At 46.0% G+C, this 18134-nt stretch overlaps 1 protein-coding gene across 14 annotated transcripts in view; it reads right to left on the reverse strand.

Moving 5' to 3' along the window:
- The window catches only part of DCLK2 (doublecortin like kinase 2), a 277228-nt gene that overhangs the window by 6550 nt on the left and 252544 nt on the right, over window positions 1-18134 (reverse strand). For all 14 annotated transcript variants that reach the window (XR_010943138.1, XR_010943136.1, XM_067736710.1 and 11 more), the window contains 6 exons: window positions 16252-16371; window positions 15625-15771; window positions 8318-8451; window positions 7829-7906; window positions 1663-1759; window positions 716-796 (listed from right to left, as the gene is read on the reverse strand). Coding sequence is in view for 12 of the 14 variants with exons in the window: in XM_067736710.1 (XP_067592811.1) it covers window positions 716-796; window positions 1663-1759; window positions 7829-7906; window positions 8318-8451; window positions 15625-15771; window positions 16252-16371 (657 nt within the window). In the remaining 2 variants the exon portion in view is untranslated. The remainder of the gene's footprint in view (window positions 1-715; window positions 797-1662; window positions 1760-7828; window positions 7907-8317; window positions 8452-15624; window positions 15772-16251; window positions 16372-18134) is intronic.

Consider the following 18134-nt stretch of genomic DNA (forward strand, 5'->3'; position numbering starts at 1 on the left):
ACGGCATGTCAGCTACTTGGCCCAAGAGCCAAGTCACTTAGCAGGACCCAGAGAGTTTGAACGGAAAGGTTGGGACGTGTGGGACAGTGGGTGGCAGCGGTGCCTGGGGAGCCAAAGTCAGCAAAAGCCCCTGAATTAACGTCACTGTCCCGGAGCCTCCAGGACTGAGGGGGACGCAGCCTCTCCTGCTGTTGCCATTTCGTGGATCGTGTTTACCACGAGCCCAGAGCCACCGCCCAAGCTCAGAGAAATTCCAGGCAACGTCACACATCCTCTGCCTGTCTCTGGCAGGACCGCGTCCCAGCCAGGCCGCCTGCAGCAGGAGTGCTCCTGGGACCACATGCCATGAAGACAGAGACCAGGGTCTGACACAGGCTCATCTCTGGGCAAATCCTAAAGACTCTCAAACTCCAGGATGACAGAAAAAAGCTCCTTAGAGAGCATCCTGGCCAAACCCTTCTTCTCACAGATAAGGAAACTGAGGCCCAGGAAGGGACAGTGACGTGCCAGGTCACTCACAGAGCGGGATCCTGGTGCCAACCACTTTCTCCCAGAGAAGTGACTTCATGCTACTTGCTCATTAGAGAAAACAGACATTTAATCCTCCACGGAACTTGGATGCAGAACTTTGCCTGCGCAAAAGCCCTGGCGAGGAAGCACGCTGTTGGCCACAGGACACAGAGATGTTGGTTCCCCGGGGACGTGGGGTACTTACTGATACCCAGGGGTGACTCAGGATCTGTCCCGCAGTGCACCGCGCTTCAACGTTTACCTGAAGCATTTGACTGATTAATTCCTGGAAAGAAATAAAGAAGGTGATAGAGCAGGCAACAGGGGGTAATTCCAGCATCAACACAGAAATCTTGAGTTTGCACCAAGTACTTCAAAGAACAGCCAACACAGCTGCTCAGCCGTTTGAATGCAAAAGCTATTATCACCTCCACTGCCCGTGCCTAGGAGGCAATTACGCAGACACAGCTGCCTCGTGTCAGCGGCACTGAGAGAGGAAGAGGTCTCTCCCGAATCTACATTAAACCCAAGATGTTCTCTCCTAAGAGTTCCGGCCATTGTCATCATTCCACAGCGCAGAACTGCAGTGCTGCTCCTTTTGGCAATTCAGCAGGTCTCACAAATCCACCCCTATAGTCTGACGGGTGTCCGTAACACATTTCTTGAATAAATGAAAGAACAAACGTTTAGGGCTTAGAGGAGCGCAGGAGGACAGTAGCAGCGAACTGGGACGACAGCCAGTCCAGCTTTCAGAATTTGGTTAAGCATTTCAGAGACCACACTGAGGAAGGAACTTAATGAAGAACCACACATTAAAAGTCAAGACAGGGGCTTCCCTGGTGGCGCAGTGGTTGAGAGTCCGCCTGCCGATGCAGGGGACACGGGTTCGTGCCCCGGTCCGGGAAGATCCCACATGCCGCGGAGCGGCTGGGCCCGTGAGCCATGGCCGCTGAGCCTGCGCGTCCGGAGCCTGTGCTCCGCAACGGGAGAGGCCACAACAGTGAGAGGCCCGCGTACCACAAAAAAAAGAAAAAAGAAAAAAAAAAAGTCAAGACAGACACGGAGCTCAACACCAAGAGCTGCTACAGCCCCACACAATGCGTGAGGACCCTCAACACGACGCAACCCCTAGAAACGGGCCTGGATGGGTACCTTGGCTGAGTCTGTGATGTTGTCCCAGTAGGGGGCCGGAAACTCTAGCTTCCCAGCCAAGATCTGGTCGAAGAGATCTTCCTGGAGATTGTTCTCACTAAGTCAGTGATGGAGAAACAGAGAAAGAGTCAGAGTCACCATACAGTTTTTAACAAAATGCTCATGGGAAGGCAGGGGAGGAGTCCAGTCTCTCTGGCTTAGGCATTTCATAGCTCAGCTGTGGATCTCAACTGCATTTGGGATGACTCTTTCCCTTTTAGACAAAGAACCGAAGAACATTTCCGGCCTGGGAATCACAGAGAAAGAGGGAGGTGTGTGTGTGGGGGGGGAGAGGTGGGGAGAGATGGGGAGAAATGGGGGGGGCGGAGGGAAGGGGGAGGGAGAGAGGGGGGAGGGAGAGAGGGGGAAGAGAGGGAGCGGGGAGAGAGAAGAGACAAAGATGCAAGAACTTTGTTCAGTGGGTACAGGGTTTCAACGTGGAAAGACGAAGATGTTCCAGAGATGGACGGTAGTGATGGTTGTACAACATTGTAAATGTACTTAATACCACCTAACCCTTAAAACTATACACTTACAAATGGTTTAAATGATACATTTTATGTTACATATATTTTTCCACGATAAAAAAAGACTCAAGAAAAAAATGGCATCCACAAATGATGTAAATCCTCATTTCAGCAAAAAAACAAGCTCAGCACCTGCCCTCAGTCTCTCGTGGTAGTAAGAGGGGAAAAGCAGCACATTTGAGTCAGATCTCCTTGTCCTTCCTCTTTCTACTCTTCCAAGAAAACAGCCAAAGATCAGTGAAGCAGCCAACATACGAAAACATCACAAGGAGTTCAGAATCTGGATAAACATTCATGACACAATGTGCTCCCCGCTTTGGAACTTGCCTTTCATTGAAGCTCAGTCCGAGACAAAGAGCCCATCCAAGGACATCGACTAGAACTGCACGGTTGAGGCAAACCCACCTCGCCACCCCTGGGTGAACGTACCTCCCCACCCTGTGCCTACCTGCCCGCCCCCCAAGGTGCACCTGCACACACAGCTGGTGCCTACAGGATAAACGATGACTTTTTATGGATGGCGCCATGGAAACACTGCTGGGAAAAATTCAGGAAGCTGGGCATCCCCTACCTCCCAGAAAACTGCATCCCCACGGCCACAGAGCCCCTTCCCTTGGTGGGCACATCAATGGCCCGAGTGAGAACACAGTCATTGGCTTTCTAGGCCATCACAAAGCCCTAGGAGAAAACTCAGGATGCACTGCTGGGGTCAAGATCAAAATCCAGGAGCGAAGTTCCGTCTCACTCGGCAAGGGTGCAGCATTCCTCCTGGAGCTCCCGACAGGCTCCCTGCAGCCTACTTACTGCTCAGGGTGCTCACGTGGGACCCTGCCCAGCCTTCTGGACAGGAGGCTGCTCATGCTACCAGCCCTCCAGGGTCTGCAAGGGCAAGTGTGGTGTCCCTAGAAATACATCGCTCTGGGGAGTGTCCAGCGACAAATTTGGGGGCTGTGTGATGAGGTGGCTGCCTCGTTCCTGTTCTAGGAAAAAAGAGTAGAGTTTGTGGGCCGGTGAACATTCATGACCTCTAACCAAGCCCAGCGGAATCGACACCGCTGGTCCATGACGTCTGGGTCACGCAGCACACGGAGGAGCACAAGTCAGGCCAGATCACCAGACGAGGCAAAAGATGCCCCCACCCACCTCGCTCTCCTAAAAAGTGATATTCTTGGAGTGAGCACAGACTCTTTCTACGTGTCTAAGTATTTTCTTTCCTTTTCACTGTTACTTCTCTACTGATTTAATTCAGCTCAACTCTCCTTCAAAATGAGTAAAGGATGCATCTAAGAACACAATGGGATTTTACAGAAATCTTTAGAAAATTGGAGGACCCCAGGAGACAATGTTAGAAGGAGATAGAAAAAAGTCAGCCATTTCCAGAATTTGTTCTTTTTAGCCATTCTTGTCTATGACTGCACTCATCTCCTTTTTGGTATTTTTCTGGAATCTCGATTAGCTTATGTTCTTTTAATATCTATGGCTTTTATTTTGTTAACAAACAGCTAAAACATTGGGGGTGTGTCTGCAGGATTTAGGTCCTTGGCAAAACAGCCTAAGTCAACAACAAAACCCCAGGATCCTGGCAATTAGAATGGCACCCTCAGGACCCGTGCTGTGAACTGCAAGAGCTTTGGGAATTCCGGGCTGCCCTCACGAGAGCAGAGCTGAAGAGAATTTATCCTTCTTAGTAGTCACATAATAAAAGCCTCTCTGATTAAATCTTCCCTGGATTAACACATTTATACTGTACAATCTGGCTGAGATGCTTCAGGCACTTTTTAATTCTTAAATAGTACAGTGCTGTAAGTATGAAAATGCCCATTAAGAAAAACTTTGAAAACAGCAAAAGAGTCAGTGTACTACTCTTTCCAATGCCAAGTCATTAAAGGTCGAACAAGGTAACCTGAAAAAATGTTGTAAGCTATTTCACAAATGATGTGCAAACATCTGACTTCAAGGGGGGTATGTATGTGTTTGTCTTTAAAAGAAACATCAAATACCTCAGCATAGTCAGGCAAGTATTACTTGTCAGTGGCCCTAAGAACAGACTTGCTTAAGCATTAACTAAACTTCTAGTTGCCTCTGAAAAACCAACATCCTTCTCAGTAGCAATGAATCTGGTGTTGAAAAGACTGGAGGGAAAATATATGTCAGCCCAAGACTAAAGCCCAAAAACCCTAAAAGAAGAATGAGAGATGCTACAGTGAAAGAAGCTGAAACTGTCAATTCCAAGGAACAATTTTAATTAAAAAGCTTTGGGTGAAAATAATCTTTTGTAGAAAACAAATATTTTGAGATATCTGTTTGAAGGCCTTTATTTTAGGTACAAATTTAAGTAGATAATCTGTCTTATACCATAGTCATTTATCATTCTTTAAAGGACCATTTCCATAATTTGCTATATATATATGATATATAAAATATATAAAAATAAATATATTTTATATTATAGAAGGTTACAAAATCTATCCAGAATGTCTCTGTATGCTGTGAAGATGTTTCTGTAACTAGTATTTAACATAATAGATTCTCTTTCATCACAACATGGTACATGGTATGAAAGAGGGAAAACATTTTCAAAAGTAAGCTATCTAGAGTTGTAGGACCAACTTCTGAATATAACATCTAAGGCAGCAGCTTTCAGAATGTAGTTTTACTGCTTTTGATTAGCCAGACTTACCTCAAGATCCCGCAAAGAAGCTGCTGTCCATTGGATAACAAGTCACAATAGATACATATTGTTCAATCTGAGTCTCACTTTTGTTAAAAAGTAAAAAGCAAAGTCAAAGAAAAAACTCCCAGGCTGCGCTGGCAAGTGGCAACACTAGAGGGAGTTGTGAGCACACATTCCTCTACAACTGATCCCTGATACCCTTTTCCAACTGCTCTTAACTTGGGTTAACCAAGGAGGGAAACGCTACTGTAAATGGTCCTAGAATTACTTGCTATCAAAACCCACTACCCTAGGGGCTTCCCTGGTGGCACAGTGGTTGAGAGTCCACCTGCCGATGCAGGGGACGCGGGTTCGTGCCCCAGTCCAGGAAGATCCCACATGCCGCGGAGCGGCTGGGTCCATGAGCCATGGCCGCTGGGCCTGTGCGTCCGGAGCCTGTGCTCCACAACGGGAGAGGCCACAGCAGTGAGAGGCCTGCGTACCGCCAAAAAAAATAAATAAACCCACTACCCTCTGCACTTGACTAGTTCCCAAAACAAGTCATCACTGAAACCAGCCAGGGCACAGTGTGACTGTAAAAATAGCCACGAATGATCCCCCTCCCTCTGTGTACACACTTAACCTTCTCCCACATTTACCCCAGGCTTAGCTATTTGATTTCGTTTGGTCAACGGGACATCAATGAAGAAATGTGCGGCAAGCAGAGACTTGGAAAGTGCTCTGGCTGCTTTGGGATATCCTGTATCCACCATCATGTGAAGCCCGTGCTAGCCCGCCGGATGCTGAAAGGCACATGGCCAAGTCATAGCTGTTTCCCAGCTGACACTGAGCCAACTACCAGGCATATGAGTGAGGCTACACTGGACCTCACGCCCCCACTGAGCCAGCCCAGAGCAGAAGAACTGCTCAATGGACTCACAGAATGATTTACACCCCTGCCTTTAGGGGGAGTTTGTTATTCAGCAAAAACTGATACGTCCAGTAATCCTACAGTCTGTATAACCCACCTGAGCAATGATCTTGATGGAAAACCATGATGTTGATGGCCAGATGGAAAGAACTTTCCACCTATAGAAACGTAACCCAGGCCACAAGGACAAGGTCCCACGCAAATGTCATATCTTTCACGAAACCTTTTGTGATTTCTAGCCCTCAACTCAGCATGCCCCCAACTTAGCATGACCTCATATGCTCAGTTATTCTACTTGATCAATATTCTCGTGACGTATCTACACCAGAAGGCTCTCACAAGTAGAGACTGACATCTCTGTCATTCTTGTGTTTAGTGTCAGCAAAAAAAAAAAAAACCTGTTCAACTCAATTAAAAATCGATCATTTAAAAAAGAGAAACCTTTCAACTTTTCTGTATGTTTGAAAGCTTTCACAATAAAATGCGGGGTGGGGGGGTGTAATGGAATAAACTTATTTTTCACTTACTGACCGAATACTACAATGTAAACGCTATGGCCTCAGAGAATATGTTTTGTTCACCACTCGATTCCCAGCACTTAGAATAGTACCTGGCCCCCAGGAGCTACTCTACAAAGAGTTGTAAAATGAACAAAGAAGGGATTAAAAGGAAAAGAGCATTCAAGAAAACTCAGAGGAAAATCAAACATGCACCATTAGATGAACTTCTGCTTCAAAGTGTTCATTTGCGCCAAAGAGGGAGACAGAACTGATCAAAAGAGATGCTGTGTCAAAGCCCCACACGCCCCCTAGTCATGGACTGCTGGGTGCGAGTGCGCTCTGTGGACCCCAGCACACACCCCAACACCATGTGTGGCCACCAGGCGAGGTGCAGGGTCACCAAGGGTCAATCTGCAGTTCCCAGTTCTGTTTATGCCAAAAGTATTTGTAATTCTACTTAATATTATGTGAACGGACAAAATAAACTTAAAAAGAAAGAATTCCCTGTTTCTACAAGAACTAGGTCGAATGCTTTGCAAAGTGAGTTGTTTAAAAACTGCTGTTGAGGGCTTCCCTGGTGGCGCAGTGGTTGAGAGTCCGCCTGCCGATGCAGGGGACACGGGTTTGTGCCCCAGTCCGGGAAGATCCCACATGCCGCAGAGCGGCTGGGCCCGTGAGCCATGGCCGCTGAGCCTGCGCGTCCGGAGCCTGTGCTCCTCAACGGGAGAGGCCACAGCAGTGAGAGGCCCGAGAACCGCCAAAAAAAAAACCCTGCTGTTGAGGGGGCTTCCCTGGTTGCACAGTGGTTAAGAATCCGCCTGCCAATGCAGGGGAAACGGGTTCGAGCCCTGGTCCAGGAAGATCCTACACGCCATGGAGCAAATAAGCCTGTGTGCCGCAACTACTGAGCCTGCGCTCTACAGCCCACGAGCCACAACTACTGAGCCAGTGCTCCTAGAGCCCATGCTCCGCAACAAGAGAAGCCACCTCAGTGAGAAACCCGCTCACGGCAACAAAAAGTAGCCCCCGCCCTCAACAACTAGAGAAAGCATGTGCACAGCAACAAAGACCCAACACAGCCAAAAATAAATAAATTTATTAAAAAAAAAAAAAAACCAAAAAACTGCTGTCGAAGAGACAACTCTTAAGAACTAGAAAAAGGCTTACCTGGAAGGATCAGATTGCTTCACAAGGACCTTTAAATCTATTCCTCTTGAAAAAGACTGAGAATGGAAATCATAGACACTGGACTATGGGTGTGTTTTACGGAAGAATGACCGCAGGAAACTCAGGGGACCAAACACAAAGCAAAGGCCTTGGCCTCACATCAAAAGTGTGGACGAGGAATATACATTAATAAGTTGTAAATCAAGATAAAAAAGTGAAAGGTATGTTTGTGTAATTTTTAACTGACATTTTTATCGAGCAGTTTCTGGTCCTGATTGTAGAATGTCTGCTTCCTGATCAAAGGGAGAGGGCTTACAATTCAAATATTGTCATTCAAAGAGCCACTGACCTTCGGAAGGGTGGGAATCCACAGAGCAGTATGTACGTGATCACGCCAGCTGCCCAAATGTCCACCTTCAGGCCATAGCTGGGGAAACAAAGTGGGTGGGAGGAGAGAAACAGTGATACTACTCCCAGGAACCCTGCACATTACTGGAGTACTTGCCTTTGTTTGTTAGGGAAAAAAGGCCTTTCGGTACCAAACTGCTCATTTCATGTAGAGGAATGAATTACCCTTTGGACAAAAGGTGTCTGCTCTTCTCCCAACCTCACCACCATCTTGGGGACTCCAAGACTGGCCTTGGGACAGAAGTCCAGGCCTAGGGCTCTTGGAACTAGAAGCACAAACTCAAGCTCCTGGGATCAAAATCATGGTGCAGGTAACAGTCTCTCCTGCCCTCCACATTCCCAAGAGGCATGTGAATACACAGCAGCAGTAGCAGCAAAATATACCCTTTCCCAAAGTTAAAGCACTAACCCCAACCCCCAGGAGGCATACCCGGTTTCAGCAATGATTTCTGGGGCCACATAAGTCGGGGTGCCACAGACTGTGTATAAAGGGCCTTCTACCACAGTGGCCAGCCCGAAGTCTCCCAGTTTCAAAGACTTGGTCCCATCAGGATATTCACACACCTGGAACAGAAACCAGCCAATAATCAGAAGTCTTTTTTTTTTTTTTTTCTCAGTGATTGCAAGGGGGGGCCTTTGGAATTAGGCAGAAAGGACACAGATACATTTACTAACAAATCAAAAGAAATCTCTCCTTGTGATATTAACGGCATGGTTTATCTTTGTTGCTTCTTAAAGCTCTAATTTTTCTTTTTAGAGATTTTGCATGATTGTGTGAAATAGGAAAAAGACAATATTTCTACCTTTGCAAAAAGTTCCTTACCTAGGAGTATAATGAACATGTCTGCATGCTGAGGGGTGTAGGTGGCGGCTTACCTGGTTGGCTCGAGAGCCCTCTAGAACTTCTGTTGTGTGTTTCCTGAGCGCTGGGGGGGAGGGGGGATGTGAGAGCCTCAGAAATGTTTAGGAAGTGTCCACTGAAGCGCTAGGTGGTCTCCAACTTGCATGTTTAGTTTAGAAAATAAAATTAGAACTTGTTCTCTAGACAATGATGAATATAAATATTACATAGGGGAGAACCCTGGAAATTTAGAAAGAAAATGACTTTGGGGAGCAGACAGCCTGAGCTTGCATAACCAACCACTCCACCCATTTTCTGGTGATGTGACCTTTGAAAGTCTCTCACTCGCCCTGGGCAGGATTCTTCATCTGTGAAATGGGAGGACAGGGGTCCTTGGCTCATGGGGTTGGTGTGAGGATGAAATGAGATGAAGTACAGATCAGGACTTAATGAATGTTCCTTCCTTTCCTAGAAGGACTGGCTGATTAGATCAGGTAAATCATCATCTTGGAAAAGGTTTAACAATACTGATGAACATGTAACAACTTTTCTAGAAAGCACTGCAACCATACGTAAATTTCTTAGTATCCTTCATAACCTTTGATCCTGTAAATCTACTTCTAAGAACCTGCTCTGAGGCAACAGAGATGGACCGAAAGGTTATACACAAGAATGCCAATATCAGAATTCATCTGTTTTTAAAAACTGGAAGCAACATAAATGGCCAACAGGGTAATGACTTAATAAATCATGGTAACTCCAATAAAGATGTTGAAAAAAAAAACCCAGACAAAAAAATAACCAAAAAAAAATAAATCATGGTAAATTCCTACAATGAAATATTATACAGTCACTAATAAGCACATTTCAAATAAATATTAATCATGGGAAATATTTACTATATTACATAAATTTTTTTTAAATATTCAAAATTATATATATGCTGTAACACCCCAAAATGTTAAGTTTATCTCTAGGTGGTAGCATTACAGGTTACTTTAATTTTCTTCTTTATACTTTTCAGTAGTTTCCAAAATGTTTACAATGAACATGTGCTGGTTCCATAATTCAGAAAAAATTAATTTTATATATAAGCAAACTTTCCTTATGGGATAAAAGTCCGGAAGTTACATTTTAAATGGATTGTTTTAGAAGCAAATGAGTGTGTGTGAGAACATAACTGAGATTTGACTGTAGGATTTTAACAAGCTGTCCATTTGCCTCTTGGACGTCCATTCTGAAAACACTCAATTTCAGAGGATAACTACAAAAACCTAACCTGTACTCACGTCATACCTTTCCTCTACTTTTACATTTTAAACATATTTTGTTTGTGTTTCCTTGTATTCTACCATGAACTGAATCAGATTTTCATCTAAACCACTACTTACGAAAGGAAGTGAAAAATTTAGCAAATTATGTTTTTTCAAGATAAGCATGTTTACAACATCATCCATTAGTCTGCTACTTAATGAGGGGGATGATTTATAAACTCCTCAATAAAAAGACATCAAGAACCTCCGGGCTTCCTCATGCCAGTGAACCCACCACCTTAATAGGCATTTTTTTAAGGATGACACTGAAATACCTTCCTAGCCTGTGATGTTCTCAGCAGTTTAAGAGGAGTATTTTTCACCTTAGTATTTTAATAACTGCTTCCATGTTGATGTACTAAATACCCATGCGCAGCATGCATCTTTATGACTTACAAGTTTCACAGGACTGATGATGAGGATTTGGAGTCCCTCACAGATAGTTATCATTCTGAGTCAGCCCACAACTCAGCAGAAACATAGTCAAAGCTACTAATGAGGCTTCCCTGGTGGCACAGTGGTTGAGAGTCCGCCTGCCGATGCAGGGGACACAGGTTCGTGCCCCGGTCTGGGAAGATCCCACGTGCCGCGGAGCGGCTGGGCCCGTGAGCCATGGCCACTGAGCCTGTGCATCCGGAGCCTGTGCTCCCCAACAGGAGAGGCCACAGCAGTGAGAGGCCCGCGTACCACCAAAAAAAAAAAGCTACTAATGATTCAGCCTAAAGCAACAGAAACCAGGTTCTTAGTCATGCTTAGTCTTAGGACGACTTTCCATCCGTTATGTTTAATATAAACATTAACAAGAACAATCTGAATTACAGTTAGAATTTATGATGCATTTACTGAAACCCAGACTTTAGAAATTCCCTGAGTAATTGCAGTGATAAGAACATTATAGCCAACATTATAATTCTAAATGTCTCTATCATGAGAGTAAAAAAAAAAAAGTTTTGTTAATGTCATTTTGTTTTTACAACTTTAAAATACACTCATTAGGTACATTTTTTAAAAACAGTGTTTATTTTAGACATTCAATTTAGGGATGCCTAGGGGTATTTAAGTGTTGTCAGATACTCCGAAGTCCCAGAAGTCCCGTTTTTCACATCCCCTATAAGGAATTCAGAGTCAGATGCAGGAGTATAAATAGAAAGGGACTGAACAGTCTATAATCGTTGAATTATGTTTGGGCAAGTGGTACTCCTTGGCTAAACATCAAAAGGGAAGTGTCATAAGGGCCAGACAAGCCTGGAATAATAATATTTTATCTGATTCATCTCTCCCCAATGCTAGACACAAAGGCAAATATGTGGAAGGCAAATATGTGGAAGAGAACGTAAGTAAATTTCAAATCTTAGCTGGAGATTCTCTTCAAAGCAGGAAAAAAAAAAATATATATATATATACATCTATAAATCTACACATACACACACACACATTTATGACATTGCTGGGACTTCCCTGGTGGTGCAGTGGTTAAGAATCCTCCTGCCAACGGAGGGGGCACGGGTTCAATCCCTGGTCCAGGAAGATCCCACATGCTGCAGAGCAACTAAGCCCATGCGCCACCACTAATGAGCCTGTGCTCTAGAGCCCACGAGCACAACTACTGAGGCCGTGTGCCATAACTACTGAAGCCCGCGTGCCTGGAGCCCGTGCTCCGCAGCAAGAGAAGCCACCGCAATGAGAAGCCTGCACACCGCAACAAAGAGTAGCCCCGCTCGCCGCAACTAGAGAAAGCCCACGTGCAGCAACGAAAACCCAATGCAGCCAAAATTTTTTTTTTTAATTTATGACATTGTTTTAAGAAACTGACACGGACACACACACGTGGCTTTAAGAGACTGGTTTTAAGAAAGAGGTGGCTAAACGCACAGGGACTCCAAAGGCCTTCTGTTCTGGCAGAGAGTTCAGTTCTCCCCAGTAACGCGCATCCTCGCAGGACTTGGGAGATTCCAATATTTTCCTAAATGCTGTCTCACTGCACTACTATAGTCACCCTGCTGGACAATTAGGAAGAGAACTTTTGTTCCAATTTACAGATGAGGAAACTGAGGCTCAGAAAACTCAAGTTACAAGCAGGCAGCCAAGGGGGGGCTCCAAACAAGACCACTGCCGTCCACCGCACCCTCCTGCGTCTAAAAGCCTGCACGGCCTGCAGACTCTCGGTGAGATCTGAACAGCCACCACTGTGAGAACTCCAGCCCTGCGGTGCTCAAAGGGCCCACCACAAGCTGAGAGATGCTGTCAAAAGTTGCTCTCAGAATGCAAAACTGAAATATGTGAGAAATGCAGATCCCACATACAAAGTGAATGCCACAAGCTCTCTAAATAAAATGTCAGCATCATGATTTAGCAGGACTTCAAATATGAGAAACCAACCCTCTTCTCTCCCCTGCCCCCAGAACTCCTGGAAACGTGGAATTTATCACTGGTCTCTCATAGTTAACTCTGACAGGGCACCGCCAGGCTGTAACTCACGGCATTAATGGCCACCCCTGTGCTCCCTGACACAGTGACCCATACATCTCTGCTGGCAGGGGTTTAAATTATGACACTGCTGCCAGAGGAGGGGATGCAAATCAGATGTCTGAATGCTCTGGTGTTCAAAGACCCAATTCTCTTTTAGCGTAGCAAGAGGTTGGCAGTCCCTCTGCGTATTTCCTTTCAGTGCCTCGATGGTACTTTTTCACGCCAACCTGCTGACTCTATCTAGGATCAGCCGAGGGGTCCAGTTAGGTTTCCAAAGGCAGGCACATATTCTACTTGGATATGCGCAGCTAAGGGTCTCCAAAGCCTGACCCCACGGCCCTTTCACGTCACACATTAGCCTCATCCCGACATCAGTTTTATCATCTCCCTTCTCTGCCCTTTGGGCAGCACAGCGGGGTTAGAGCAGGTCTCGGAGTGGGGCGGACATTCATCCAGGTGGGGCAGGTGGGGCAGGTGGGGCAGGTGGGGCAGGTGAGGCACTCGATTCCAATCTCCTGCCTACATTCTGAGACTCATCCTAACGGGGACTGATGTCTCCAACTGCTATCTTCCCTTGATGCGTAACAGCAGAAGAGGATGAGGGGCGGTTTTCTGAGATTCTGCATACAGTAAGGAACTGTGAGTGGAAAAGAGGGGAAATGGGGTGAGAACGGAATCAGTGAGCTGGGCAACAGGCACCCTCGGGTTTACGGGGAAGCTCACTCACCCCTCCGCCACCCTCCTCGCCGGCTGGGCCCCCGCAGTCAGAGCCAGGCGGCGTGGGCACTGTGGTAACCACTAGTCCTCGGGCCCCGTGGCCCTGTGCTCTCAGAGAACGTCAATCACAGCGGCCACTGCGGTGACGTGGGCCGTGGAGAGCAGGGGCGTCCTCGTGAACACCTCGGCACTGTGTCTGGCTCCGCAGGGGGAAGCCTTGTCCCCTCTGACCCCGGCCAAGCTCCGTCAGTGGGGGAGGGGCGGGGCCAGCCCAGACCGCAGCCTCACGGTGCAGAAGCAGCCCTTCGAGAGGAGGGAACCCCACGCCCTCACGTCCACCCAGGGGCCTGGCTTACCGCTGCCTCCATTCCTCCTTAGAGTTCACATAACACATCTTGTTTTATAGAGCAGGGGTGTTTACTTTCCTAATAGGAACAAACAGAAATGAAACATATTCCCTCAAGGCAGGAGACAGTAAGAAAAAAAACCTCACATACTTTTTAAGTGGACACTGGGAAGTTATCAAATGGTATTAACCAAAAGGCGAAATGGATACCCTGGATTAGCAGAAAGCCCCAGGATGGCCCCAAAGCCTAGTCCATTCAGTTGTTATTTGCGTGCTGGGCGTATGAGGCAGGCTGTGGAGACTTGTGTTTGAGGGCCAGCTGCTGGCGACCTCATGACCATGGTGGTCAGTCACCAGCCGTCTACCCATGTCCACTGTGTGCTTCCTCGGCCCTGGGGATATAAAGTAACCGAAACACAGACCTTGCCCCGTTAGTGCTTACGACCTAGAGAAGACAACAGACAAGTAAACAATAAAATCACTGCACCACGGCAAGTGCAGCAAAAACCAGAGGTGGCCATGACTGACTCTGCCCAGGGAGCCTGGGGTGATATCAAGAAGACAGGCCTCGGGCTTCCCTGGTGGCGCAGTGGTTGAGAGTCTGCCTGCCAATGCAGGGGATGCGGGTTCGTGCCCCGGTCTGGGAGGATCCCACATGCCACGGAGCGGCTGGGCCTGTGAGCCATGGCCGCTGAGCCTGCGCGTCCGGAGCCTGTGCTCCTCAACGGGAGAGGCCACAACAGTGAGAGGCCCGCGCACCGCAAAAAAAAAAAAAAAAAACAAAAAGGAGACAGGCCTTGCTCAGTATCTTACAAGATGAACGTGTTTGCCACGTTGCTGGGGGAGAGGATGCTGCAAACAGAGACCAGTGTGGACACCAACGATGAGGTGTAATGCTGCTGAGGAAGTCAAGTCTTCACCAACTCCTGGACCCGGGGAAACCTGTGCTTGGATGCACACGATATGGGAGACTCAGATAGGCTCACCTGCCAAGCAGTAACGATGACGATGGTGACGCTCAGCCCTGAAAGGTGGAAACAGAGAAGCCAAGAGTCCTGTGTGCGTTTGGGAGACGTGTGTGTGCAGAACTCCCAAATCGCCTTCTCTAAAATTTCTCTACAATGTAGACACGAGGACTGTCCCCATTAGCAATGTTTGGTTTGAAGGCCACCATGAGGTGAGTTAAATATGGCTTGAAGGTGAGTGCCACGCTGGCCAGATGGGTAGGGAAGAGAGTAACAGAAGAGGCTGGAAAGGTAAACTGGAACCAGATTATGAAGCTGAGTGCATATCAGAATAAGACTTTCAACAGGACAAATGAGACTTTAAACAAGAAAAGTTAGCATATCTGGGTCTCAATTTCCATATCTGTAGAGCTGAAATGAATGGACTAGATCATTTCCAAAGTTCCATCCTGCACAGAAATGAACGCTTGTGTTCTACTGCTGTCTCCTACAAGCCTCTAATTCTGTTTCTGTCTCCAATTTATTCTTCCGAATTTTCTGCCTCATAAAATAATTTTCCTGCTCACCTTTCTTCAGTTAGCACCATCCATCAAATCGTGAATGAAAATATGTTTTCTAATGTCTGGTAAACAGTAAATGCAGAAGTGCAGATCAATTCGAGAAATCCATTAACATTTTATGGTCATTGACTTGAGTCAGGCTGATTTTCTAGATTTAAATTCTCTCAGCCCCGTATCTGCAGGGTTGATATAGACTTTAAAATGTCATTGGGGCTTCCCTGGTGGTGCAGTGGTTGAGAGTCTGCCTGCTGATGCAGGGGACACGGGTTCGTGCCCCGGTCCGGGAAGATCCCACATGCCGTGGAGCGGCTGGGCCCGTGAGCCACGGCCGCTGAGCCTGCAGGTCCGGAGCCTGTGCTCCACAACGGGAGAGGCCACAACAGTGAGAGGCCCGCGTACCGCAAAAAAAAAATTAAAATAAATAAAATAAAATGTCATAGTCTGCATATGATTGTTCGCATGCAATTACTGTCACTTTAAAGGGAGAGAGACCTGAGTTGGAACAGAAAAGGCAGAGATGACGTACCAAGAGGTTCTCTGGCTTGATGTCTCTGTGTACAATGCTGAGGGCATGGAGGTACCTGAGGGCGTTGGCCAGGTTGTACACCATGGCACTGCCATCTCTCTCAGTGTACTTGGTTGAAGAAGTAATTGCATCAAAGAGATCTCCACCCTAAAGGACACATAAAAGAACATATCAAAACATCGACAGTGGGGACTTCCCTGGTGGCACAGTGGTTTAGACTCTGCACTCTCAATGCAGAAGGCCAAGGTTCGATCCCTGGTCCGGGAACTAGATCCCACATGCATGCCGCAACTAAGAGTTTACATGCCACAACTAAGGCACCTGCGTGTCGCAACTAAGGAGCCCATCTGCCATAACTAAGACCCAATGCAACCAAATAAATAAATAAATAAATATTAAAAAAAACAAAACAAAACATCAACAGTGGCAGTTCTATGAAGGTATCAAAGAAAGCTCATCAGCCTGGAGTAGATGAAAAAAATGACACAAGTGCCACTAAAATTGATGATTATAAATAATGCAAGTTTCAAGGTAGCAAAACACTTTTCCAATTAGGTCCTTCAAGAATATTGTAAGTCTTGGGATTTGTCATCAATGAATTCTCTTGAAATCTCTCCATCCTCTTACTTTGACCAATTCCATCACCAGAAAAAGCTCAGTAGCTGTTTCCATCTCCTCAACCAGCATGATGATATTTGGATGTTTCACTCTGCGCAGTATCGACACTTCGTTCTCAATCAGATGCTCCTGTCAAAAAGGGTTTAGAGAGGTAGATCAGAAATTACAGAACCCTCTGCTCTATCCCTGTGCTCTGGAGGACAACACAGGCTGTAGATCTGACACTGAAGGAACAGAGACAAACCACACCCTGGCCCAGCTGGTGTCCCTAGGGACAGGACAAGTCAGCGTGACACCTCATTGTAACTAACAGAAAGACATCCTTCAATACATCCCTCGAGAACTTCCCTGGTGGCGCAGTGGTTAGGAATCCGCCTGCCAATGCAGGGGACACAGGTTTGAGCCCTGGCCCGGGAAGATCCCACATGCCTCAGAGCAACTAAGCCTGTGCGCCACAACTCCTGAGCCCACGTGCCACAACTACTGAGCCTGCGTGCCACAACTACTGAAGCTCACGCGCCTAGGGCCCGTGCTGTGCAACAAGAGAAGCCACCATAATGAGAAGCCCGCACACCGCAAAGAAGAGTAGCTCCCACTCACCGCAACTAGAGAAAGCCCACACGCAGCAACAAAGACCCAACACAGCCAAAAATAAAATAAATAAATAAATTTATTAAAAAAAATACATCCCTCAAAAGGCTCGGCATGCTATCTGGCACATGAAACACACTCCTTCCTGTCTCTTCTTTATTTCTAACACCTTAAGAGGTTGTGATGCTATGAAAGCTTGTGTACGCCACACTGTGCTTTGCAGTTCAGCTGGAATCACTTCTCCCTTTCAGTATACACTCAGAAATAAAGACTAGGCATATAAGGAAATTTGGCATGCTTATGGGATACAACTTCTAGCATTACAAACATTTTTAGTTTTAAAACTATTACCAATATGAATTTGAATTTCATGTTGAAATTCATAAAAAAGAAACTTTCTTCTTCTATGATTGGGTATGAAATCATTCACCAGATGGATGTTCCTTATCATCTTGTATTTCAGAAATCAGGAAACATATAGTACCATGGGGACCACCATTCTCATTTTAACTCTAACCACTTCTCTGAAAATACCACCTGATTATCAGTCCTGGTGAGTAATGCAGTTGAGATCAGCACTGTAGCAAAACATTTACTCACGGCATTATTATTTTCAATACACCAACCCATGAATCATGAGCAACAATTGGTCTATTTTAGTATGAGACATTAAAATCTCTCAACAATGTCATATTTGTTAATCCTCATTAACTGTAATAATAAATTGTTTAGAATTTAGGAAATGCTCTGTAAAAATTGCTAATTGCCCTATTACACACTCTAGGTTTTCAAATATAGCAAAATTTACCTTATAAGGGCTATCATTTGCTACCTAAATATTCAATACACATATATGCATATATTCATATTATATGTTCGCGCACGTGTGTGTGTGCACTTCCCTCTTACAGCCCCTTTTGCCTCCTTTGCTCTCATGAATTTCAACTAAATTTAGTGTTCTGCTGCAGTAGTAAGATAATTATCTCTAGTTCAGGATACCATTTATGGTTCCTCTCATCTTCATGCATCCATGTATACGTGTATTCTTACTCACAGCCATCTCAAATGCTTTTCGACAACAGGTGGAAGTATGAATTATAACAGATGAATAACCAACATTCAGAGAAAATCTGTTGCTGGCTGCTGCTCATGGTGGGCGGTGTTTCTCTAGCATTGAATGCACTGTGTTTGTCCAGGTAGTCACTCAGTAAATGTTGGAAAATGACAGTGCAAATGCTGAACCAACAATGGGGGAAAGAAAAGAACCAACATGATCTAGGAATCTAGTCACTATCTGTCAG

The sequence above is a fragment of the Pseudorca crassidens genome, chromosome 4 (assembly GCF_039906515.1).
Source record: "Pseudorca crassidens isolate mPseCra1 chromosome 4, mPseCra1.hap1, whole genome shotgun sequence".
In the NCBI taxonomy this organism is placed as follows: Eukaryota; Metazoa; Chordata; class Mammalia; order Artiodactyla; family Delphinidae; genus Pseudorca; species Pseudorca crassidens.